The 26,077-nt window shown below is 34.5% G+C and overlaps 4 protein-coding genes across 14 annotated transcripts; 3 read left to right on the top strand and 1 right to left on the bottom strand.

The window, feature by feature from the left end:
* Positions 1-492: 492 nt before the first annotated feature.
* Positions 493-13,434, bottom strand: LOC17874564 (tRNA ligase 1). 11 transcript variants are annotated; one of them, XM_023778597.1, is made up of 32 exons: positions 12,365-12,497; positions 12,044-12,169; positions 10,235-10,323; positions 9,601-9,661; positions 9,061-9,152; positions 8,902-8,955; positions 7,973-8,410; positions 7,832-7,882; positions 7,659-7,741; positions 7,132-7,231; positions 6,965-7,043; positions 6,742-6,865; positions 6,283-6,389; positions 6,042-6,170; positions 5,869-5,933; positions 5,598-5,753; positions 5,308-5,468; positions 5,184-5,215; positions 4,707-4,882; positions 4,509-4,588; positions 4,248-4,313; positions 3,806-4,095; positions 3,377-3,484; positions 3,196-3,293; positions 2,965-3,025; positions 2,547-2,623; positions 2,361-2,432; positions 2,201-2,277; positions 2,002-2,082; positions 1,585-1,687; positions 1,283-1,441; positions 493-1,063 (listed from the first exon to the last, which is right to left on the bottom strand). In XM_023778597.1, exons 7-32 carry the CDS (start codon positions 8,363-8,365, stop codon positions 665-667), a joined length of 3,327 nt encoding a protein of 1,108 aa, XP_023634365.1. In that variant the 5' UTR covers positions 8,366-8,410; positions 8,902-8,955; positions 9,061-9,152; positions 9,601-9,661; positions 10,235-10,323; positions 12,044-12,169; positions 12,365-12,497; the 3' UTR covers positions 493-664. The 11 variants fall into 11 exon arrangements, with proteins under 11 accessions (XP_023634365.1, XP_023634368.1, XP_023634356.1 ...); XM_023778600.1 differs by having other exon boundaries at positions 10,240-10,323; XM_023778588.1 differs by lacking the exon at positions 10,235-10,323.
* Positions 13,435-17,034: 3,600 nt separating this feature from the next.
* On the top strand, positions 17,035-18,376 carry LOC111829506. Its single transcript, XM_023778670.1, has 2 exons — positions 17,035-17,221; positions 17,688-18,376. Exons 1-2 carry the CDS (start codon positions 17,035-17,037, stop codon positions 18,374-18,376), a joined length of 876 nt encoding a protein of 291 aa, XP_023634438.1.
* A 504-nt stretch (positions 18,377-18,880) lies between these two features.
* Positions 18,881-19,786, top strand: LOC111829504 (protein ALP1-like). The gene has a single exon (XM_023778667.1). The coding sequence runs from the start codon at positions 18,881-18,883 to the stop codon at positions 19,784-19,786; it is 906 nt and encodes a 301-aa protein (XP_023634435.1).
* Positions 19,787-22,020: 2,234 nt separating this feature from the next.
* On the top strand, positions 22,021-22,744 carry LOC17874558. The gene is made up of 3 exons (XM_023778663.1): positions 22,021-22,122; positions 22,202-22,342; positions 22,499-22,744. Exons 1-3 carry the CDS (start codon positions 22,021-22,023, stop codon positions 22,742-22,744), a joined length of 489 nt encoding a protein of 162 aa, XP_023634431.1.
* The last annotated feature ends 3,333 nt before the right edge of the window (positions 22,745-26,077 follow it).

Raw genomic sequence — 26,077 nt, 5'->3', positions numbered from 1 at the left:
CTCTGTAATAATATCTCCGTCTTGGTCGAAAGTCGAAACCATGCCTTCAGTGACCAGTGGTAAGCTATCTCAGTATGTTCTCTCTTTATATATGCTGTTGACTGGTTAATTAATGCATTTATCCTGTTATTCTAAAACCCTTTCCAAGAGACTAAGATAGGGGTCTTCTAGGACGTGGAGGACTGCAAAATCCCTGATGGTCTTGAGCCTCGTGAGGTTGCTGTGAATATTGAACGGGCTCTAGAGAGACAAGGCTATCGTCGTTATAATGTGTCAGTAAGAGGCTAAGAGCTTATGGTAAAGAGGATGAGTTCCTCCTCGTTGATATCATGTTCTTACCTGCTGGTGAAGAATCATTTCCTTATTTATTTATTTTTTTAACACGCCATCCATTTTTGTATCTTAGAGATCTCTTTTTGTATATTAGTTTGATTATCACCCAATATGACATTGTTCTGTAGAGTAAATATTTGTTATCTAAATGAATCCAGATATGGAAAGACACCTACACCATTATTTATTTAACACCGAATACATAATTAACATATATTAACCTCAAAATCTCATGACAATGGAAACAGTTTATCATAACAATTAACAAAACTAATTTGTATTCCATTCCACAAGCAAGTGAAGAGAGAGCAACTTCCATGTTAATGTTTATTCAGAAAAACTCCAGAGGACCAGAGATTGAAACTGGAGGATCTATCACCAAGCGGCTCACCTTTCCTTCTAAGTAAAGCTGAGGTAATGTGTTGGCCTCTTTCGCAGTAACGCCTTCCGCAGTCCACAAGGTAACATGCGGCCATTCGTTCTTGGATATTATGGTCTCCCCGTCCACAGATCCGACATGGGCAGTTAAAGCAGCCATCTTGTCATTGTAGATGAGCTGGGTGAGCTCTATAGGCACCTCTCTGTTCAAGTGCTGGCCATAGCTGGCTACAGCTGCTACGCCGTGGCTTCTCTTGTGGGCAAGCGTCACGTGACACCGTTCAAGCTTTTCCTGTATTCTCTTTTCCTTTCCCTCTAGAAAAGATTTCACTGTTGGGTATGCTGCGGCCAACTGATAAGAAAAAAACTATTAGTAACAAAGCTCATACAAGGTTCTGATGCATAAGATAAAAGGAGATAATGATGTGAGCAGGAGCAAAAATCAGATTTAAGTTAATGATATTTCAGCCTTTAGTTTTTGACGGCTTTCAGAGCTCGTGTCTCAATAATCTCAAATATATAATAAGATTCTTTTTTTTTTCAATGGTAGTTTAAGAATTTGGTTGGTTACCGTTTCAAGAAGACTATGAACTTGAGTAGCAGGCAAGTTGATGGCAGCAAAAACAATAGACCCATGTTTTGTTTTCTCTGAACTTGGTGGTTTGTATTCACCCTTAGCGATTCTTTTGAGCTCTTCCCGCACTTGATGAACTGCAGACTCAAATGGAACCTGAAAGTTGCAAACCAGAAACAAAGACATTATATGTGCATCCCTTCTTCTTGTGATCTTTTATCATGTGCTGATGAATATCGAAAATTACTATAACATAGATTTGTAGCTTTCATGACCCTCAATGACAAAGTATATTTTACCTGAATAGAGTTGAGATATTCAGAATTTGCAAGTAAAGTATCTCGTAGTTGTTTCTCCCATTTGGTCCATTCTGCTGCATATGTTCCTTTCGTCGACTCGAGTCTACATCAGAAGGGAAACAGGTCAAAAGCAACCAAACGGAAACTAGAGTGGAAAAGAAGAAGTAGAGAACTTCAGAACAAGAAATAAAAACGTCTGTCAGCATACTCATATGTTGGATTTCTCCAGTAACATGAGACAAGTACATCTAACCACAGAATAAACAAATTTGATGTCTTCTTCGTTAGTTTTTGCTAAATAGTTACTATTGCCTTCCATTTGTTACTGTCAGGACAAACGAGACAGTGTTGTTTAAAATGTAACATGGTATGACACAATTCATCTTTTCATGTAAAATGGTGGTGTTGTCTACCCACCTCCCATGTCTTCTACTGTGGAGATTGAACAAATCTATGCCCTCCTCAAGAACTTCTTTGACATTCTCAGGTATAGGAGTCCTGTATGTGCGCAAAGAGAAGTTAATTACGTGATTTACAAACCAATTAAATACGAAATTGCAATTTATAGCTGTGCCAAGTTCTATTTTATTAGGTCTTATGCGATTTCACCATATACCTGTCTATTTTCAACAGTGGCATCTTGACAAGGGAGCCAAAACGCTCAATCAATTCACTCTCAAATTCTTTACGGTTCTGGAAGTAAAAGACAGTTCAGTTAAATGTGAGATTAAATGATTGATATACTTAAAGAAAAGTTGTGGTGTATGTGATAATACCTTTCCCTCATAAAGGTGATAAAACATCAAGAGCACATAGCCTGCATTTAAAGATGCCTTGTCGAGCTTTCCCTAACAAAATCATTGCATTTGAATGGAACGATAATTTGTTAAGAAGTTTAGGGTTGTGATGCAAGTTGAATGATGCAGTTTAAGATAAACTTTGTATAAGATGCAACTGTATACCGGATGGTTAACTCGTTGAAGTACACGGAATATGAAAACAGCTAAGGCATCAAGCGAATATGGATTTGTATCGGTTCCTGTGCGGTCATAGAGGGCCAAAAGGATATATCACGCAAAAGGTCACAAGTAGTACAGAGGATGAGGTGAGACAGTAATTGTGAAAACAAAACAGAACAATATAATTGTGTTTTAAGCAAATTATAAACTTCTAACTATACCCTCTTAAGAAAATTAAGTATCAAGCTTAGATTTAGATACAAATAAAACGGGAACAAATTCCAGTAAAAGATAAATCATCCTCAAACCGTTGGCAGGGTCATCCAACCAATTAAAGGTAAAATATTATGGAATAAACTTATTATGCCCATTTTTGAACAGCCCGCAAGGCAACATCAAAGGATGGATCATAATTACATACCTTCAGAATCAGTAACGATTGGAACTGCAGAAGCCCTAGTTCTCCGACACATGTCTTCGATCTAAAACAGTAATACAAGAATAGTATTGGAATTAGACTTGTTAATACACACAAAATGCGACTAACAAGGCTTTAACAATACAAGCTATGCACACATATATTTATTAAAGGCAGGTTTACAAGTAGTCTGAAAAAGATTGTCTCCAGTCAACCAAGCACACATAAAATTACCTGTCTCCAGACATCTTCATTTGGGGCATTTTTGTCAGCTAACATAATAGATTGTGGATTTTTACGACGCTCATCAGCAATCTTTGGCCAATATTTTCCTGCCCGGTCATGAGATGGCATACTAAAAATGAGAGGCCAAAGCAATTTTTGACAAAAAAGAAATCCCTAGACTTTAAAATACCTTTGACAAGATCACCCATCAGGGTGTGCACTGGCCGATCATCTCTAAAGCCTCCTGGAGAGTTTAATAACTCCTTGCAAAGTGCAGATTTAGCACATCCAGGAATCCCTGAGAACAAATTATAATTGTAAAAATCAGAAGAAAACAAATTAAAGGAAATATTATATCTAGAGCTTGAGGAATATCACTGTTCTGGAAGGAGTTGTCATATCGAGAAATATACCACCATTCTCTTACTTCTGGTCAGAAGTAAAAAGAACTTGATCTTCGACTAGTTTCTTATCATCTGGATTACTAAAACAGTTATCTATAATCTATTGAAGCTAATAACGACTACCATTAATAAGTTTAATATAAATGCCACAAAAATGAAGTAACACCAACACTACGAATACATGAGATCATATATAAACAATGCAAATGGTATACCTGGAAAGAATACTATTAACCCCTCATCCTTGTGGACAGCGTCCTTCACAGCTGGCTCTGGAGTAGCTGGTGTTACCCCTTCTTTCTTTAAAATATCACCTTCTTTATCTAGATCACCTTCAACAATGGCCAAGAAGTCCTCAGTTCTCACTAGGTTCCCAGCAGACCCTATCAAAATCTGATTTCTTGGGCTCTGTTTCGCGTACTGCTCCAGGAATGGCTCAGCTTCACTTAAGTATGTCGATGAAGATGGCTGATCATTCCCACACTTTCTTCTTATGTAAGTAGCCCTGTACATTGTGATGAGTAGAAGAGATGCTAAAGGCTGAGAAAAATATTGGACGAAAGGCAGCATCTAGGTAGTAGGTGATTTCTCAGGAATAAGTTTAAACAAAACTATATGAGCTTAGTCTACATTTGTAGAGTAGAGTGATTCTGGTACCATTCATCAAGCATCTTGCAAAGTTCTTTCTGCTTTCCCTCTGACGTACCCCATATTTGCATTTGCCTAGATGCATAAAAAACAATAATATTAGAAGAAAAAATCAAATTAAAGCTTGATCCTGTCAGCGCCTAAATAATCAAAAACATAATGAGCATGGCCCGTTTTGTTCTACAATGCAATGCAAGCTAATCAAAACATCACTATAACATTTGACACATCATTTTATATGTATAAATTCATAGGGAGAGAGCAGCTCACCTAAGGTAGTAGGTCTTGTAAGCTGCTGGCCCGTCTTTAAATAGAATTGATAGGCCATTACGGATCAAAAAGGTTCTCAACTGTAAAAAAATTGAAGATATGTCCAACATCAAGATACTAATGCAGTAAAAGATGTAGGAAATTGCAACAAATCACAAATCTCTCTACCCAGACGACCTTCCTGAGAAAAAAAGATACCTTGTATGTAAGAAACTTCAATTTCATCATTAAGTTAGCATCATCATCAGCCAAACCATCCTTTCCGTGTTGACCATCATTTTCACTAGCATCTTTGACCGCATAATCAATGCTTTTCAGAGCCATCAGATCCTTCCCTTTATTTGACTTGAACAAATTAATATCAACAAAGAAACCTGAAAAAAAAACGAAGATCACTAACTAATATAGTTATGACAATGGTCTATAGAGCAGAGTTTTCAATTGTCCAATTAGTCTTTGTTTACCAAGACCTATGTATGCTACCACAACAACCAAATAAAAAACGTCCAAGAAAAATTTGCTAACAAAGTTTATATTTTACAAAGACTAGCAAGTAGCAACTGTGGAAAGTAGAAACAAAATGTCAAAATTATTGAACTCTAGCAAATGAATCAGAAATGATGCCTAGTCATGAAATTTTAGAGCAACGCTAAAGAATAAGAAACTAATATTTACCTCGATATAAAGGCCACAAACTAGGCGTGTGCCTGAAACAAAGTAATTAATATGGTTGGATGAACAGAAATCAATTTGATAAAAATGAAAGACATAAGTAACTAGAGACGTCTGTAAGGATAACCTCATCTCTTTTTGGTAACGCCTAAATCCTGAATCGTTGTGCACATGGACAACTAATTTGTAAAATAGGTTGTCAGACGAAATGTCGTTAGCTCTATGACAATTATGGTAACACTTGAATGCGGCTGGAAGACGCTTTTCCTTCATCAAGCATACCATTTCCTATTTACAAAAATCAGTTGCTCATCAAAACTCAAAAGCACACAAATAAATTGGTAAATATCAACCTATATATATATTTACAATCACTTCAGCGATACGAAATCAACGAAGACATAGATCCCAAGTTACCTGTAATTTACTAGTTGAATAATCTACAGGCTGAGATTGCAGGAATTTTGTTATTACAGATTTGTCAGCATTTTTCAGATGAGATTCATCTCCAAACCAATCCAAGTCACTGGGACAAAAACTTGGCCCAATACTGCTTAAAATTGCTCTCATTTGCTACAGCACAACAAACAAGGAATAAGGACCCTCTAGAATGATAAATCTTTATCAAGAGATGCTAGCATAAGAATTCCACTTATTAAAGCTAGACAAAATTAAATTTCTTTTAGACCTGTTTCTCGTTAGATCTATGGGAAGCACATATCTCTCTTAGACTTGGTCCCAGATCAAGATTAGCTGAAATATTAAAAGCCAAGGAATACAGTTTATAAAATTTACACCGACTTGGTAGAGTGGATTATCATGAAAACTAAAGTAAATATTAAAAATGATAAGATGGTGCACCTCCATCACAGGGTGGTGGAGGATGATCTCTCAAGACATTTTCCATATCTCTGGCACTCTGACTGCTCACGATACGCGCAACAAGACCCTCTAATATCTCACCCTGCACCTTAACATGGTCCTTTGAGCCTGCTTATTTTCATCCAAAAAGTAATTCGTACACTGTATTTCATCAAGTTGAATTCGTTGAAAACTAATATAAATTCTCAGGAAAACAGAAGGGTAGATAAAAAAGCATTACCTGGGACCGAAATTTCAGCTACTTCATCAAGAGCCTTACAAACTGAGGTTGCTATCCCTTCTTCACAGAGTACATCAAATGCGGCGAAAAAAGAGGTCACTGATCTCCTTCATAATTTTTTAAAACAAAAATACTTGAAACCACCATAATTAAAATTTCAATTTTCCTGACCCATCTAATAAAAAAGCTAGGGATAGTGTGCAACCAAAACATAACCGCATATTTTTCCTCCTACGGACTAATAAACCTTTAAAGGTTGATGGAATTTAGACCAGAATCTATTGATCAGATACTGTCTATCAGTATATTCTTACTGTATAGTTACGCAAATGTGTCTTTCAAACTCTACAACCAAAATTATACCGGGGTATAAAAACCTCGATTAGAGAAACTCTAAATCCCTGGAACGAAATATTAGCTAAAAGTAATTGTTGCACCAATAGAAAGTGATTAAGTTACCTTGTGGAAAACAGCCAAACATGATTTGTTGGTAGACGCCATTTCCGGCAAAATTCAATAATTTCAGAAGTTGAATAGAACTTGGGCTTACCATTACCTAACTCGGTAACGGCCGTCACCACCACTGCAAGATGTGAATCAACATTTCTTTTGAACTGAACATCTTTAGCAAACATATCTGACGTTCAAAATTAAGGAACATCATAAATACGAAAAAGCTCACCATAATCATCAAGTGGCCGTTGACCATGATCTCCAAGAACTGCTGTTACCAATTCCATAGAAATGCACATGCGATTTTTCTGGGTGAAAATGATTTCTCATGAGCAATTGTTTAAGCCTCGGGCAATTAAGAATTTGGGTTGTTTAAAGTTCTGTCCGTGGAAATACCTCAAGAAAATCATTGAACTCTGCCTCTTTCTCTAGAGCCTTAGTTCCCCAAGCCTCCCTGAACATCCGTGAAAGAACAAAAACACCAACCGCAGTATAACTGCAAAAGAAATATTGGGTAAGCATCTGAGAAAACCGTTGGGCCGCCAGCTCAGTTTGCAAAAACCATAACGATTTACATAACAACATCAGAAATGAAAAATAGTAGTAAAATACATTTTGTAATATTAACAATGTTTTTAAAATATATCTGTAGTACAACTTTTATGTGGTGTGGAAACTTTATCCATAAACGCATCATGAATACCATGAGCAAACAACAAAACTTTAGAAAGAGGAAATTTAAGATATTTCGTTGAAACTAAAATGAAAAAGTAATTTATGTTCTAAGTGAAAATGAATGAAAATGGTAAACTAGATCTAAAGCTTGAGTTTGGTTACTGATTAAGGTTTTGTCCATGGTTCTTTGTAAAAAACTCATCAATAATCAAGGAAGAATAAATGAATCTAAGATTAAATGAGCTTACATATTACCAAAGCTGTTCTTTGCATATGCTCCCCCTTTGTGGCCGGCGTACATAAAGAGAGAGCCTGAATGCTTCTGAGATACCTGTAAAAGGTGCATTAAAACAGGTTCGTAGACAGTTAAAAGTTCAGAGTGTCAATAAAGATATTCAAATATATAAGGTGTTATTGATACCTCCAGTGTTGCCAATCCTTTAGATACCAACTCAATCATTCTTGTTCTTATCTGCAAAATCAAGATAAGCGTAAATAAAGCAAATTAACAATAAGTGCAACAAACAACAAGCAGTCATAGAAAGGGCACTATAAAGTTTACCTCTTGATCAGTCTTTTCGTTCTCAAATTTTGGATAGAAAGTGGCTCTGATCTGAGCATGACAATAAGTCGATTTGTCCACTGTAAAGTTTTCCAAGAAATTACCTCCGCAAAAATTGCTTAGATTAAGACCAACTTTTGAATCCCCTGGAGAACCTGTCTCTGAGACAGTTGCCGTTTTACCAACTTCTGTTGCCGACGATGATCTACTAACTGTTCCATATGACTTAGGCTTCCACACTAGATTTTGAACACTTCTGTTGCTTGCACTTTGACTTGGTAAGACTGGAACCTTAGTGTTTCTTTCCCCAAGACTTAACGCACCAAATTGATTGTTTACTGCTTCTGCAACAACGGATACCGAATGATCACTGGATTCAGATGGAGCATCCATCTTGGTCTTTACTTGCCACTTCTGCTCAGCGTGGCCTCTCTTTTTCTTCCAACAAGAAAATTAAAAATAAATTAGTCGTCCTGTATTGGATACACCCAAAAGCAACAATAAACTCTCACAAACAAAGACTTGAAGACATAAATTCCAATTTTTTTAGATACAAACTCAACCTTGTTTCCAGATAATCAAAAATCCAAAGTCATATTAATGAACCACAAACTAATACATTGTCTACAGAGCAATCAAATCCCAGAAAGTGCAGATTTTCGATAAAATTTTGGCAATCGGTATATTAACCCAGATTGAGGAAACTCAATGAAAGTTGAAAAACTGCTTCTTAGGCATATCTGAGAGATAAAATCTGTTATAACAGAGAGAGAGAGAGAGAGAGCAAAGGTAAGGTAAGGAGAAGAAGATCGGAGAAGCGAGGAGGTTGGAAAAGTAGTAGCAGAAAGATGGATGTTGTTGAGAGAGAAAGCGAAGAGTGTTCTATGTGGAACTGACGACATATACATGTGGCTTATATTGGTGCTAACCACGTATTATAACATCAAGAGGAGATGACGGCGACCAAGTTCGTTTGAAGAAAGCTGTGAAACCGACAGGACAACGACGGAGTTAAGAGTGGATATGATATGGTGCGGCAAAGAGCACCGTAACAATGCTGTATGTTAAAATGCTGTAATACAAACTACCTAAATTGGCAGTGAGAGCCTCCACTTTGCTCGTAACCACATTTAGACCATTCTTCATCTCTCCCAACACGGCTGCTAGCTGTGGAGCTTCTCTGACAGAGTTACAATAATAAAAGGAGACCAGTTAGGGATGTTGCAGTGGGTAAAAAAACCCAGCCTGGCCTCAACCCAAAAAAGCTTGCCCAGAAAAAACTCAGCTTCAAAAAAACCGAATGGGTTTTAGTCTATATGGGTAAACCCGTGGGTGCCCGAGTTTAGTTAAAAGAAAAAAATCTATCTGAGGACGCATACACCAATAATGATCAGTCAAACTAAAATCATTATTAGCAAACAGACTTAATCATTAACACTCTAATGTAGTCAAGAACACTCTAATCGAATCAGTAAAATCATTAGTAGCTAATTCTAATGCCAAATATGAATTAGAATCAGACTTATGTTCAACATGTGTTTATACGGAACCTAAGCTAAGATTCAAAAGCCATCAACGCAAGCCAAACAACACAAACCAAAGGAGAAGAGGGTTTTAACAGAACTAACCAGAGGAGAAAAGGGTTGACTCAGATCTCTTTGGTTGCTTTACAAAAACCGATGCACTGTCCTGTTACAAACAAAAACATCAAAATCAAGAGTCTTTAACTCATATTAAACCCTAAATCAAACATCAAAATAAAGAGCTTAAATCCACAATCGAATTTAAGGAGAAGACTAATCAATTTAAAGCTTCTGCCAGAAGAAGAAGAAGAAGCTTCAATGTCAATCCGTAAAACACAATTTAAAGAGCGTGACTGCAGCTCAACTAACTGAGGAGAAAGATCAAGTGAAACAAACCATTGCAAAAGCAACAAAAGAATAAGAGCAAAGCATATTTTAGAGAAATTCATTTAGCTTAGCTTTTCAAGACACTTTGGTTAAGAACAAAGCATTCAAGAACACTTAGTATCACATGATGTGATACACGTTTGAAAGAAGAACTCCAAAACCAGGAATACTAGAGAATGGAATCTTGAAGAAGAACTCTACAACATCTGAAATTATTAGAATCCTAGACATGAACATATCGCATATCTCTAAACAAACAAATTAATTTTGATTGTGAGAAGTGAAGTGATTCATTTTTTATTCAAGGTTCATTCGCTGCTTAGTTATCTTTTTCATGACGGGATAAAAATACCTCACTTCTTTAATTGCCCGACAAGGCCTGGATTTGTGAATTGTGATCTCCTCCAAGATCCTTCTTTCAGAACTTGACAGAAGATAAGTCTGTGAAAAAGGAGAACAAACCTAAATGTTCATAGACTAACCCAAGCTGGATTCTTCAATCCGTATTTTGTGTACTACTAACTAATTCACAGAAATCAATATTCACGACAGCTAAATCCTAATCGAAATTGATGAAAGTTCCACATACATAGCAACTACTATCTCTCCGTGACCTCGAATAATCGAGCTCCAAGGATACAGTAACAGTACACCAAATCTAACAGCGAAAGAGATATGAAGAAGTAAAAACTCACCGGAGATAGTGAACTTTAATGGCGACAGAGAGAGAAACGATAAAAGTCACGGCGGCACAGAGACAAGAAAAATTCAATAGAAAGTTAGGAATCCTCCCTACAGATTTTCTGACAATGAAAGGTTTATGGGGAGGAGACGCGATCAAAAGATTCTTCAATACAAATTTTAGGGCCTAAGAGCATCATTACTCAAGTACCCCATCAAAGGTACTTCAAATTAAATTAATAATATACTTAACATCAAACTAATCAAATTAATTCATGAGCAACTTTAATTAAAAACACCCTTCCACTAGAGAAACCTATCAAAGTTACTTACTTATTGATTAATATAATATATTTATATCAAAGAAAGAAAAATATTTTACATAATTCAGAAATTACAAAGATATTATACAAAATTGAAAAAAGATGAACATCTTCAGTAAATTACAAACCTTTACAACCTATACATAAAGCAAACAACATGAAGCAGTGGTGTGATTAGTAAAACTCCAAGTCTGCTTCCTATATTTTTACAAACGGAAAGATGTGAAACTTTAAAGATCTCCAATTGAAAGGATTTCTTGTCTGCAAAAATCCTCACAAAGTTAATAACTGCTTGGATAGCTGCGGTACACCATGCTCTGAAGTATTTTCATCAAACTTGTACAATATTGACTCTTCGGACTAGAGATCTCATCCAAGTAAACACACAAGACAAGGAAATGATATACAAAAGTCCACAAAGATTCAGCAGAAAGCTCTTTCTCTAATCTTCATTTTAAACAAAGGATACTAAGTCTACGATAGCAAAGGAAACAGGGTCAAAAAACATTCATACTGTTTAATATATATTAGAAAGACAGTTGCATCTGTCTTGATGCAGAGGATAAACGGAGTAGCAAACAAACACAAAAAATTACAAAATTTGGTGGGAATATCAACAACAGTCATACGAAACTACAGGGAAAAACGGATCACGATTTGGAGTTTCAGTTTGAGAGTTATGGCCAATTTCCCAAGACAGATTATGACTGATACGACCTGCGAGCATCCAACTTTGAGAGCAATTTCCCATCAAACCACAAGAAATCAGAAGATGATTATTATATCCTTGGAAAGGTCTTGCTCTCAAGTTTTTAGAACACCTTTCAGAGCCAAAAACCGAAATCGGTAGCCAAACAAAAAAAGAAGAAGAAAGTAGCAAAATCAAAACATGAAAGGTGCTCTAAAACGTTTTCTTCTCAACTACACTTAACCATCTGATATCAAAGGTGTGGAAGTTGTTACTAGACAGAAGTAGCAGCTGCAACTATAGTTATGATGATAAAGCTCAATAGCCTCAGATACAGAACATATCTAATAATTGTCCTACCACATTCATTCCCTCATCATTAGAGGAACTATCTAATGCCCTTCTAGCTAATTTCTATACTTGCATCCGTTGAATTCCCAATACATTTTCCATAGAGAACCAAACTAACCTCGTCACTGTACGAAGCAGACTGAAAACTTTGGATTTGACTTCAGCATCTTGTACAGCTTCTCACGCTCCTTCAAGTAAAGGGTCTTAGCATCCACCTTCTCTATGGTCGCCTCAAGTACAGCCTCTAAATGATCAGAGCCAAAACAATACAATTAACACACAGAAAAGAGATGATTTTGTTGTGCTAATAAGAAATGCCAGGCTTCAACGAAGATAAGGTGCTAACAACAGTAGACACACTCTTTTCAAAATAACTAAGAACTAGTACACATCCAGAGTAAGGAAATAAACTCCTCAACTAGTACACATCAACACTTACAATAAACAGAGAAGACGATTCGAATTCGTTGTTGAATATTGTTGGGTGGATTGAGATCCACAAGTTTAACTTTGTCGGATTGATGAATATTGTTTGGGATTCTTCTTTTCGTCGGTTGAAGGAGATGAAGAGGCGACAGCGTCGAGGAGAAAGAAAGTAAATAGGGAGAATTAATTTTTTTTTCTCCTTTTCTATTTTCTTCATCTTCCAATCATATTTCAACACGTGGTGGTACTTATAGAATGCTTCCGACGCATTGAAGAAGCAACGATACCTGTTTTTATGAGGCTTTTTCTTTATTTTTTAATGATTTCAGGCCCACTTAAATATTAAGCATAGCATAGAGTACTCCCACTAATGCTGGTCTAATTAGCTCTAGCCTCTAGGGCCTTCATCTATGCCTAAATCTACTTTATAAAATGTAATTACCTCGGTTAAAGTCTACTAATCTACTTATTTATTTAACAATTCAGATATTGTTCACTGGCACAACCACTACATAACTCATCATGTTCCATTAGCACAAAATATATATACACGGTGAACAAAAACAGAAAGAAGAAGCAGGAACAGCAAGAAAGCAATTGCAAGTCTATGCAAACATAAGATGCAAACAGTTTCATCATCACTGAACAAGCATCAATGGAAGCAAAGCAAAAACAAACACAAACCAACTTAAAGACATGAAACAGAAGCAACAATAGCTAAACCTTAAGAGTTTGACAGATCATGCAAAATTAACCTAGACGTTCTGCTTATAACAAGGCTTACCAGTTCTTAAGCAATGTGGTTGATCTGAAACAGTTGACATAAAAAACTGAGGTCTAAACTGCATTTGTTCTGCTACACTACTTCTCTAATCTCCAACAAAGATAAAAATCAAATCATGAACACTCTAATGTAGTCAAGAACACTCTAATCGAATCAGTAAAATCATTAGTAGCTAATTCTAATGCCAAAAATGAATTAAAATCAGACTTGTGTTCTACTACGGAACCTAAGCTAAGATTCAAAAGCCATCAACACAAACCAGAGGAGAAAAGGGTTTTAAAAGAACTAACCAGAGGAGAAAAGGGTTGCCTCAGATCTCTTTGATTGCTTTATAAAAACCGCTGCACTGTCCTGTTACAAACCAAAACATCAAAATCAAGCGTCTTTTAACTGATATTAAACCCTAAATCAAACATCAAAATAAAGAGCTTAAATACAAAATCGAATTTTAGGAGAAGACTAACCAATTTAAAGCTTCTGCCAGAAGAAGAAGAAGAAGCTTATATGTCAATCCGTAAAACACAGTTTAAAGAGAGTAACTGCAGCTCAACTCACCCTGAGGAGAAAGAACAAGTGAAACAAACCATTGCAAAATCAACAAAAGAACAAGAGCAAAACATATTTTTGAGAAATTCATTTAGCTTAGCTTTTCAAGACACGTTGAGAACAAAGCATTCAAAAGCACTTAGTATCACATGATGTGATACACGTTTGAAGAACTCCAAAACCAGTAATACTAGAGAACTCCAAAACCAGTATAACATCTGAAATTATTAGAATCATAGACACGAACATAATCATTGTACCATAGAAGAATCGAGTGTTCTGTGTTCACAATCTAAACCCACTTTGGAAATCGACGATGTCAAGCTCAATTCTTAAACAACATTGGCGGAATTGAGACAAAGATCTTTGGCTTCGCAACAAAGAGTAAACACCTTAATCAAAGAGAAACCCACTTCGAAATCGATGATGACAACTTGTCATTGACAAGCTCAAAATCAAACAGCAATCGAGTGCCTTGACTTCAGAATCGATGTTGGAATCACAATGAACTCACTGATTTAATTTGTAAAATTAGCATCATAATTCAAAATTAAATCGAGAACTATAAACCCAACAATTAATTATACCCTTAGACCCTACCAAAAAAAAATAGTTATACCCTTAGAAACTATACCTAAATGTAAAAGGAAAAAATGTCAATTAAACCCTAAACTTATTGGTCAACGCCATTTAAACCCTGAACTTTATCTAAGGCCATTTAAATCATGTAATATTGTTTGACTATCATTTTTTGTTTCTAACTTTATCTGGTTAGAAATTGCAACTCATATTACAATCGTGAAGAGGAGAAGATGAAGAAGAAAAAACTCAAATTTTGGAATATTTCGGTTTAATTGTGTGATTTGGGGATTTTTTTTTCTTTTGATTCGCATACACGTTTTGAGCTAACGGATGTTATATGGGTTTTAGTTGCTCCGGTTTATCATTTTACGAAATGTGTAGTGTGGCTTGGTTTACAAAATGTGATGTTTAAAATGATAGTCAAACAATGTTACATGATTTAAATGGACTTAAGCAAAGTTCAGGGTTTAAATGGCGTTGACCAATAAGTTCAGATTTAATTGACATTTTCCCAAATGTAAAAGGAAAACTGTCAAAATAATCCTAACTTCCAAATTTGGGAAGATTTAATCCCAAACTTTCGAGAAGTCATTTTAATCACAAAGTTTATGTTGATTTGTTCGTGAAATAAACAAGTTTCGTTGACCTTACTAATCTAAACACGAAGTTTAATCTATGTTGAAATCTCTGATGTAGTCATTTTACCCAATTAAATTATCGAACCTCAAGGAGCAACCTCAAGGAGCATTTAACTAACACACCAAGAATACACAAATTTGCTTAGTCTAAACTTAATAAGATATTTGATCTGGTTTTCTAAACTTGATTGACAATCGAATTCAAACTAGATAATGCAAAACAAGACAAAAGAAAGTAAATACCAAAAGACTAACAAGTTTTAAAATCAAACAAAGCGAGAAATAGTAAATTACTAAGCAATAACTAAAAGACGAATTCTCGGATTAAGGCAATTAACTAGAATGACAAAGAGATAGGTTATCGAGGTTCAAACAACTTATAACAAAGAATGATTCTTAGGCTATAGAACACTAAGCAAGACCAACACATTTCCATGACATTAATCTCTTTACTAATCAATCAATTATCAACTTCTTTCAAAGGTAATCAAATGATCAATAAGCATTATAAACTACTCTATCTAAGCACTAATCACCCTAATCAACAATTTCCAAATGCTAGGAATGAAAAACACTTAAAAGTTTTGGTTCGAGAATTTCATCGAACACTTTCCGGGCGTGAAATTCCTAAGTTATAAATCAACATGATCAATGTTGATTTAGCCTTATTAGCAACCAAAAAGAAAGGATCCTAAATAATCTAGTCCTAAACTCCATAACCCAACTACTAAATCATCCTAATCTACCAAAACCCAAGAACTCTAAAAGACTACTCACTCATGATCATGTAACCACAAAGCAATGAAATTGATATACTCTTACTAAATCAGTCATAATTCATGAACCGTAACTCTGATTGGCCTGAAACCACCACCGTTGGAAAGCTAATTAGATTTCCTATCTGTTTTGTTCAGTTCGTCAACGCTAAAGCACAAGTTAAAGCCTTCATATGAGTCGATCTTTGAGGAACTTTGGACTGGATCTGCATCATCAATTCTCCTCTTTACATTCAAACATGTGTCTTATATTATATTAACCTGAAATGACTTAAAAGACACCCAAAACGCACTAAAACACACTCAAAGACATTATATGACTTATAAAAGGCAAGAAGACTCATTTAGACACTAAATGCAACAAAACACAATGAAAATATAATTGAATATGGAGTGTATCAATCTCGAAGACTAAAGATAATTTGTAGTTTTTTCTTGGGTTAGGGATTTAGATTTGTAAATTGTGAATCGATTTGGGATTGCGTTTCTTTAATTTCTTAAGGAACATTGTTTTGCAGTTTAAAATACATGGTCGTTTATGCTAAACAGAAGCATATCACATAATAGTAATTAACCCCGTTTCACAATCCTAAAAGTAATAAAATGTCGTGATTAAATCGGAATAGTCAACAAAAGTTAACTGTTTTACGGAAAAGTCAACATAAATTTTTGATTAAAATGACTTCTTAAAAGTTCGGGATATAATCGTCCCAAATTTAAAAGTTAATTAAAAAATTCTAAAAAATTGATTAAATATTATAATTATGTTAATTAATGCTATTTTTGGAAATTTATAGAGTGTGTGCTATTGTTGTCCATAAAATATATTGATTGGTTCTCCCGCTCTCAGCTGCCTAGCGGTTGGTAGCATGCGATTGCGATTGTGAGCGATTAGTACCATTCACACAAAACGCTCCAAAACGCTTCTAATCGCTCAAAATCGCTGGATTTCAAAAGCTCCTTCCCGCAAGCGTTTGCGATTGCGGGCGTTTGCGGTTGGTTAAAAAAAAAAAAACACACACACACAAAAAAAAAACGAAAAGTCAACTTTAATTAAAAAAAATAATATGACATATATATTCTCACATATCTCCATCGTAAGACTCATTGTCTGCAACCCTATTTTTTTAATAGCTTTTTTTCCTCCATCAAAATTATGGCATCTGCCCAAGCTAATGAAAGTCAAGATGCAAACGTAAGTTATATAAATATATCTTTACTCCATTCATTAGCTTTTACATATGTTCTCAACGGATTTCATGTCATCATCTTTTGCATGTATATTTTTCTGAACTTTTTTGATTGAATATGTGTTTAAACTTGTTTTATGGAATAGAAACTCAACTGGCCAGATGAGATGACCCGTTTATTGTTAGAATTGATAACACTAGAGAAACAAGCTGGAAATTCAAGAGGAAAAACTTTGAGTGAGAAAGGAAAAGAAAATGTTCTTATTGATTTTAAAAATCATTTTCCAATAACCTTAACGTGGAACAAAATTAAGAACAGACTTGATACTTTAAAGAGGCAATACGAAATCTATCGTAAATTCACGTTTGGGTCGACTGGCCTTGGATTTAATTCGACGACGGGAAGTCTTGATGCCCCTGATCATTGGTGGAGAGACAAAATTAAGGTATGTAACAATTATATAATATTCTCATGTGCTATTGTTAAATTGGTTTGTTGTGTGGTTTGATGAATCACTTATTTAAATCGGTTTCATAAATTGGTGTAAATTGGCGGTCACTATTACATGCTTTGTTATATATTTGATTTATGATCCATCTTTGTACTTCATTATGATCGATTTATATTACTATTCGTTGGTTTAAAAAATAAGAACTTACGTAGTGGAGTAATTTTATAATTTGATCGGTGTTACTATAAGAGTATTATCTATAACGATCATAATATGGTTTATATATTTGTGTATATTGTATTTTTTATTTATTTTAAAATCGGATCTTGAATAAATTTTTGTTTTGTTTTATAAGGCTTATCCTGAAGCTTCGAGGCTTCGGTCGCACCCACTGCGGTTTCTACCACTTCTTGATGTGGTATTCCGAGATGAAACTGTTGTGGTCGAAGAGTCATGGCAACCAAGACGTGGTGTACGCCGTCATACTCCAGTAGTTGGCTTAAATGATAGTGAATGTACAAACAATAATGGAGAAGAGACAGATGATCTGATGCGTAATCATGATGAACGTGGTTCTATGGAAACTCAAGACCCAAATTGGATGTCAGAAATTCCTAGGGAAAGCTCTGTAAATCTAGGCGACGTGGATCTGTCATTTGCATCACAAGAAAGATCTTCCACACACACTCAAGTGAACAATGTAAGTCGGAACAATGTAAGTCGGAACAGAAAGCGTAAACAAAATCCAGTAGACTCGACACTCGACCGTATTGCTGCAACTATGGAAGAGCGAAATGATATACTTGAACAGATGACAAATGCAAAGTCTCAAAATCAGTCAACAAATTCAACTGAAGAACGTATGGCTCTTGTTGTCAAATATGTGAGGGCAGTACCTGATCTAGTTCCGATGACAGAGCTTTATTGGGCATGTCTTGATCTTATTGCAACAAACGATGTTGTGCGTGGTTTATTTCTTACTCTCCCAGATGATGAAAAGCTACCTTTTCTGAAGCGACAAACCAAGGAGTCTTGTAATGATTTTTTTGATGCTTAGTTTTGGTTTTGTTGACTTGATATTCTATGTTTTTTCTTTTTATTTGGTGAGAGATATTTTATGCTTTCTTGTTTGCATTTTTTTACGACATTGAGGATCATATTTTTTTTTTAATTTCAGTTTTTGTTGGCTTTAATAATATTTTTCAATTGATTTCTTTACACAATAATGCTTTCATGATTCCAAATTAGGTGACAAGAATTTAATTTTTTTCAGGAAGGAAGTGACATGGAGTTGAACACAATCAGAGAAATAATAGAAGCAGATGACCAAGTTATTGAAGCAGTAATTTTTATTGATCGTAATCGTTTTTGTGAAAGAGAACAGTTGAGAACGGATCCGGAACGTGGACAGCGTATAATGCATCAACTAATGTATGAAAGCGATACACAATGCCTCCATGTTTTACGTATGAGACGAAGAGTATTTCTTAAGCTCTTAAATACGCTAAAGAATTATGGGCTCAAAGATTCTCATTGGGTAAGATCTGAAGTTGCACTAGGAATGTCGCTCAAGATTTTGGGACATAATCCATCACAAAGGAGTATAGCAGCAGATTTTCAGGTTGCACAGTGGACGGTGACAACAAAATTTAATGATGTTCTTAATGCCCTTTGTTGCTTGCATTCAGACATTGTTTCATGGAAAAGAGAAGAGCTTGATGATATACACCCACGAATCATGCATGATAGGAGGTATTTTCCATATTTTCGAGATTGTATTGGAGCTATAGATGGTACGCATGTACGTGTTCGTGTTGGTGGCAATCAAAAGATCACCTACTGGAATCATCATAACTACACATCAATGAATATTTTGGCAGTGTGTGATTTCAATATGAGGTTTATATACACACGTATTGGAGTCCCGGGACGCGCACACGACTCTAAGATATTGACATATTGTGCACGTCATGATAATTTTTTTCCATTTCCAAATTCAGAGAAGTATTTTCTAGTGGATTCCGGCTATCCTAATCGGCGGGGGTTTTTGGCTCCATATCGAGGTGAAGCATACCATCCAAATCATTTTGCTGGACATAGACCGACCACGTTGAGAGAGACATTCAACAAGAGGCATTCTTCGCTTCGATCAGTAATTGAAAGAACATTTGGAGTGTGGAAGGGAAAATGGTCTATTTTAGAAGGTCGGGTTCGTTATGATGTGAAGATGCAGGAGAAGATAGTTGCTGCAACTATGGCATTGCATAATTTTATTCGAGATTCTAATGAAGCTGACAGAGACTTTAATACTGCAGAAAAAACCGAGAACTATGATGCTGATCCAGACGGAAACACATCTCCATCTCGTGAAGATAACGTACTCAATCGAAATTATGATCCAACAGCTGATGAATATATGTCGACAGTTAGAGATGGCATATCAAGAGAGATATGGGATGATCGTTAGAGATGTTTTTTCTTGGAATAAATGCATAAATTAATATATTTTGACTAATTATTTAGTAATTTATTTATGATTTAAAGTTATTATTCATATTTAATTTTCATATTTTTTATCATAATAATATAGTTTTGGTTTTATACACTTTTATAATGTATTTATATTTATTTGTTAGTTTTTTAATTTTAAACCGCTATTGCAATCGCTGGTCTGCCAGTCATAAAACTCCCGCAAAGACACTCATTTTCAAACGCTAAACCAGTCGTTCAAAACGCTTTATAACGCTTGAAACCGCAACCGCCCGCTTCCGCAAACTCCCGCAACCGCAACCGCAACCGCTGCGTTTAAACCAGTCAGGCCCTTAACATAACAGATTCGATATTACAATACGCACGTACGTAATGACATTCCTAAAATATTTATAACTACTATAACTTATCCATCTTAATTGTCACGCATAAATCATCAAATATCTTAACATAATATTCTCAAATCAATACAATCTAAAACCTAATGAAAACAACCTTCTTTATACATCTATATAAATATAGTCATGCATTTATACAGAACATAACACAAACAACCATTACCACTAGCAATATGGCTGCAAATAATGGTTTTACTGACATAAAAAGCATTAAACCTTTCAAGACCGCATGGAAAATCAAAGTGAAGATTGTCCACACGTGGAAACAGTATACTACCTTCACATGAGAGACCATTGAGGCTATCCTTGCTGATGTATTTGTATGTAATACGTTTTTATTTCAATATTTTGATACAATATATATATAAACATGTTAATATTAAGTTTCTAATGTTTTCAAGGGTACACTCATTCATGCAACAATCAAGAAGCAACAGTTGACCAAGTTTCAATGATTCATTTTACATGGTGAATGGAGAACCATTGAAAATCTACAGCTAAGTAGATCTGCTGGAAAGTTCAGAGCAACAAAACATCCTTACAAGATTTCCATTATGAATTCAACCATCATATCAAAATTTCCTCCATTGTCAAATGATTTATATTTAGATACAGCCACCTTTGACGACATACTAGCTGAAGATGTGTTGAATGAACACATCTTATTTGGTAATTCTAGCTTTTAAATTTCATATTGTCTTATAAAAAATATATTACAAATATTTTATCCTACATATGTACTTGGCCAGGTTGTCAATGTAGGAGAGATTAAAACATCATCACAGAATAACAAATCAAAAAAACGATTGGAGGTTGAATTGAGAGACACTAGGTAATCGACTACATTCTAATAAAGTCCCCAATAAACAGTTATTTCTAATCTTTACTAACAATTCTATTTGTTTTCAGCGACCAACGTTTATCATGTACTCTATGGGGCAAGTTTGCAGATACAATGTGGGATGCATGCCAAAAACTATCAGCTGGATCTGTTGTTTGTTTGCCGCGATATGCTAAATTTAATACATAAAATGGTACCGTAGCTAACCCTCTACTTCTAAAATCATCTTAGAAACATTTTAACTACTTATATAAAATTAATATGGTTTGCAGGTGAGAGATCTATTTCAAATGCATTTGATATGTCGCTCTTGGAAATCAATCCAGACCACACGATTGTGGGAGATTTCATAGCAAAATATGTTTAACAATTAATCATCTATTCTAGCTGAAACTAACTTGATTGTTTTCCTAATCCATTACATTGTTTTAACATTCACAGTTTACAAAAAGATGATCTTCAAATTTCTTTTGTGGTCAAACAGTCTACAGAACGTATTTTGAAAAAGGACAAAGATGATTACATCAACCAATATCCAATGAGTACCATTTCAGATCTATTCAAAGCTACCTCGGTAAATATTCAACTATATGCATTACTCAATCGTTTATGAAATAGTTATATTAATTCATTTCTTATGTAACAATGCATAGGAAGGAAATATGCTGATCGTGTGTACTATATATCATATTGACATAGAATTTGGTTGGTATTATTTTATGTGTCTCAAATGTAAACAAACTTGCTACTTGATTCCAAAGAAAGAAAATGAGCCTGTTAGTAAGACAAAGAAGCATGTTTGGTATTGTAAAACATGTAACCAAGATGTCGACAAGGCTGTTCCCAAGTAATTTACTTATTACCCGTGCTTTAAAACAGTTTTCTAAAATTGATTTCTACTAAATATACATCTCTATTAAACATGTTCTGCTATGCCTAATAAAATATAGCTACAGACTTTGTCTTGATGTTATGGACACTACTAAGGAAACCAAATTCATCTTATTTGATACAAATGCTCAAAAGATTGTCAATCAGGGTATAACAGAGCTCTTAGAAGGAAATTTTCAGGAGGTACAGTTTCCTTTGATAGTTTTATGCTTGAAAAAAATACATGTATTAAGGTTGTTTTCACATGTTTAAATAAATGCAGATATCAGACCCAACTAATGTCCCAATGCCTCTCCAGAACTTGGTTGGAAAGACTTATAAGTTTCTTGCAACAATAGCAACTGCAAACATCACCGAAGGTAAAGAAACTTACAAAGTCTCTTATGTGGAAATGGGCGATGCCGTAACTAATGTGGATAATATAGAAGATTCTGAAATTTAACCAGACCCTATGGATGCTATTTCTATTGATCAGGTATAAAATGTTTTTCAAATCTGCATAAAACAATTTTTGGTTGTCTTTGTAAATTATAATGTGTCTACAATAATTTTTTGGTAGGATCAGATGTGTATCTCTAATAGCAATGGAACTGGTGATTTTAATGGAACTGCGACTAATACTCCTTCTTCCAAACGTAAAGAGAACTCCATTGATGTGGCTGAACAATCATCATCTTTTAAGAAAATGTGTCTACCATCCATAAAAGATGCCATTGAAGACGAAAAAGTGGAGGGATTTGTTGAAAATGGAGTTACAGTTCCACACCCAGAAAAAAGAGGAGGGGAGAAGGATAATGCTGATTAAGTCATTTGATCAGCATTGGTCATTGTTTATTTAAGTTTTACAGTTTAAGTACTTTGATTTTCAAAATAAAGTAGTATGGCTTTTTCACGTTTGGTATTAAGTTATTGCATAAGCAATAAGTTAATATACAAACAGTTTTCCATACTATTATTGTATCCATACTTTGAGATTTGGTTATTTACAGTTTCAAATAAAGTTTCCATTACTTTCATTATTCATGCAACTAAAAACATTAGAAAGTATGTATATATAAAAAAACATATCTATGGATATTCGTGTTGAATTTTAACATATCTACTTTACCTATTTTCCAAACGATTATTTTGGAAAAATAAAACCAGTCAAAGATATGTTCATGTGGTCAAACAAAAAAAAAAAAAAAGAATAGTTATGTCAAAACAAAACAAAATATTAATTCAACTAACAGTAAAAGTTTATGGTCAACTACTCCCAAAACTGACAATGTTTGGAAGAAGTGCTTTTACTAGGCAAAAAGCAAAACATTAATGCAGACAAAATTTCTTCTGACCATAAATTTTAAATATTGATATATGGAACACAAACAAAACTAAAGGCTATTCAGCTCTATATAGTGTAGAATCTATAGAGATAAACAATCAGGAAACACACAAACTCATTCAGCAAACAATCTATCAAACAAATGTGGAGAGAAACCTTCTTCTCTACTTTGCAGCTACATACAACTAATCAACATGTTGTATGCAAAGTTTTATGCTACTGGAAACCCTTAAGGGATGATTTTGGAAACATAAGAGAAATGATTTTGGTTGATAAGCAGGTTTGAATTTTATCTTTTGGTTTGTATTAGCTTAAATTACTACCTATACTTCAATGTCTAAGATTTTCATAATACATCTTAGCAAGTTATTAACTATTTCAAGTTTTTCCAACAGAGAACTAGAATAGATGCAGCCATTCCATATATTCAGTATAATGAGGATTTTCGAAGAAATATTAAAGAAGGGAATTGGTACCTTTTATCATTCTTTGCAATTCTCCAGAATCATTATCCAGTCAAGAACTCCAAACATCTTTTGAAGATAAAAATTTTCTGCAACACAAGAATGAATGATTTAAACCCAAAATCAGTTCTCAGTTTTTTTCAATTTCACAATTTCAGCCAAAATACAGAATGCAAGTGATGAGGAAAACCAATATTGTTATGGTAAGGCATTGTTTATTACAATATCTTTTTTAAAAAGAAGTACACAAATTTTAACAACAAAATATACGTTTTTCTCCTCTTTTAATGGCAGACGCATCCGGAATCGTTGTAAAAGTGGATCCAATCCAGAAGATAAATTTCTTAGACGATGAAAATGGTTACACAAATGAGCAAAATTTGTCACATTCACAATCAAAGATGAGGAGTAAGTTTGTACCTTAGCTAGATATTTGCTACTTAGCTATGTTCTATTATGTGTTAAATTCTTCACATATATTTTATGTTTACAAATTTGAAAAACTCTATTACAATGTTTAGGCAAAATAGGAAAAGGTAACATGAAATTCATAGCACCTGAATCAGCCAATCATGTGTACATTGCGTTTTTGGAGAATCTCACAATTTGAAGGTTAGTTCTATTATCTATTTTTGTTTTAGGGAGGATTTTTACTCACGTAAATCAAATAAACTACGTGTAAGTATTAAAGTTATAATTCGTTTTGTTAATAATTAGAAAACTCTTGCTTAATCACTTCATTTGGTTGCTCACGTATTTTGATGGATGAAGAATATCCAGAGTTCAATTATGATAACTTAATGTGAGGTTATTTTATTTCAACCAGTACAAATATATACTTAACATAAAATTATGTTAATAATCTAATTTATTCTAAAAATCTTTTGCAGTGGTTGATTGCCTCAATATGAACCAACATAAGACATTTATGTAGAAACTGTTGATTCTATCTAAAAATATTGGATGTTCTATGGTTTGTTAAAATAATTGTGGCCACCAAACATTTAAATGTTGCTTTCAGATTGTTTCGTTGGTGATTTCTGTTTCTCTCTTTTCTAATTTAATATAACAATAATGAATTAGAAGAATGCTTACCATATAGGAGAGTTGTCGATGAAATCAAATTGAAAGATTGATGTATCCCAACTACCACTGTATCCCTGCAATCAAGGGTAGTATACTTTTATGGTTAGTTTAAAATATAAACATAACTAATTTGGGACAATTTAATGAAATAGAAATCTCGATACTATGGAATCAAAAACATTTATGAAGACAAAGTTAGTGTTCAATTCATCTGTCAAAATATACTTAGCACAGTCTAAACACGAATCAAAGAGATTTCAATTGAAATAAGATTGGTTTCAGAATCATCTTTTACTTTTTATCAGCCAAAACCAAAAAAGCAGAGAGAACAAATATGAAGAAGAGGAGAATCTGTAATCATATGAGTTCAATACGACTTCAACAACTGAAAAACACCAAGAGGGTTAGGTCACCTATAAACAAGGAAATAAAGGTCCAAACATATAGGGACATGTTGATTGTAGTGTTCAAGTAAAGTCTATTTTCAAAAGGGTTTTCACATATTTGAAGTCGCAAATAACTGTGATTCCTTGTGAGCATGCTTATGCTACAATGATAGAAGCTGGTTTCAACGCTGAGGACTACATATCCAGGTTTTTCTTGACAGATATTTGGAGAGACAACTATGAGTCAGCCACTATCCCATTAAGGGGACCAAAATTGTGGATGAATTCAACTTACAAGTCGGTAGTCGCACCACCAGAACCTATACTTCCTGGGAGAAAGAAAGGATCAAAGAAAAAAGGAGGGAAGTTCGCAAAGATCAAAGGAAAGAATGAGTCACCTAAGAAAAAGAAGAAGAAGAAGGAAGAAGTAGAAAGACTTGGCAGAACTGGATGGATCATGCACTACAAGAGTTGTGGTGAAGCTGGCCATAACGCATTAGGGTATAAGAAGTTTTCTAAGGAAAAGGTACCGAGGAAAAGAAAGTCAAACAATTTTTCACTTGACGAGGTATGATTCTATTTATTGTTTGGTTTCCTTTGTCTATATTTTTAAATTTTTTGTCTCATATGAACTACTACTGTTTTCAGGTTCACAATAAAGCGAAGAAGTCTAAGAATGAGAAGTCTAAGAAGAAGAAGACTAATAAGGACAAAAGTCAAGCTCTGGATACGCTTGCAATCACACAACCTTCTCAAGCAACGCAAGAAGATTAGTTTGTAGGTTCTGTTTTTTGGTAACTCTCTTTTATGGCATATGAATGTTTTTTTTTTTTTTGGAGATTCTCAAGTCAACAACATTATTTCTTATTCGCATGTGT

This window comes from Capsella rubella, unplaced genomic scaffold (genome assembly GCF_000375325.1).
Source record: "Capsella rubella cultivar Monte Gargano unplaced genomic scaffold, Caprub1_0 scaffold_11, whole genome shotgun sequence".
Lineage (NCBI taxonomy): Eukaryota > Viridiplantae > Streptophyta > Magnoliopsida > Brassicales > Brassicaceae > Capsella > Capsella rubella.
Note: the sequence above shows the minus strand (reverse complement) of the source record. Positions and strands in the feature narration are given on the sequence as shown.

Bases quoted from the DNA above. Each gene is read 5' to 3' on its own strand.
- LOC111829504 (XM_023778667.1), top strand. From the start codon at position 18,881: ATGTCGCTCAAGATTTTGGGACATAATCCATCACAAAGGAGTATAGCA.
- LOC17874558 (XM_023778663.1), top strand. From the start codon at position 22,021: ATGGACACTACTAAGGAAACCAAATTCATCTTATTTGATACAAATGCT. The intron at 22,123-22,201 runs GTACAGTTTCCT...AAATAAATGCAG, and splicing joins TAGAAGGAAATTTTCAGGAG to ATATCAGACCCAACTAATGT. The intron at 22,343-22,498 runs GTAACTAATGTG...ATTTTTTGGTAG, and splicing joins ATGTGGAAATGGGCGATGCC to GATCAGATGTGTATCTCTAA.
- LOC17874564 (XM_006279382.2), bottom strand. From the start codon at position 8,365: ATGGATGCTCCATCTGAATCCAGTGATCATTCGGTATCCGTTGTTGCA. The intron at 7,044-7,131 runs GTATTTCCACGG...ATTTTCACCCAG, and splicing joins AGTTCAATGATTTTCTTGAG to AAAAATCGCATGTGCATTTC. The intron at 3,485-3,805 runs GTATACCATTTG...ATTTGTTCTCAG, and splicing joins GTTAATAGTATTCTTTCCAG to GGATTCCTGGATGTGCTAAA.
- LOC111829506 (XM_023778670.1), top strand. From the start codon at position 17,035: ATGACCCGTTTATTGTTAGAATTGATAACACTAGAGAAACAAGCTGGA. The intron at 17,222-17,687 runs GTAAATTCACGT...CTTATCCTGAAG, and splicing joins GAGGCAATACGAAATCTATC to CTTCGAGGCTTCGGTCGCAC.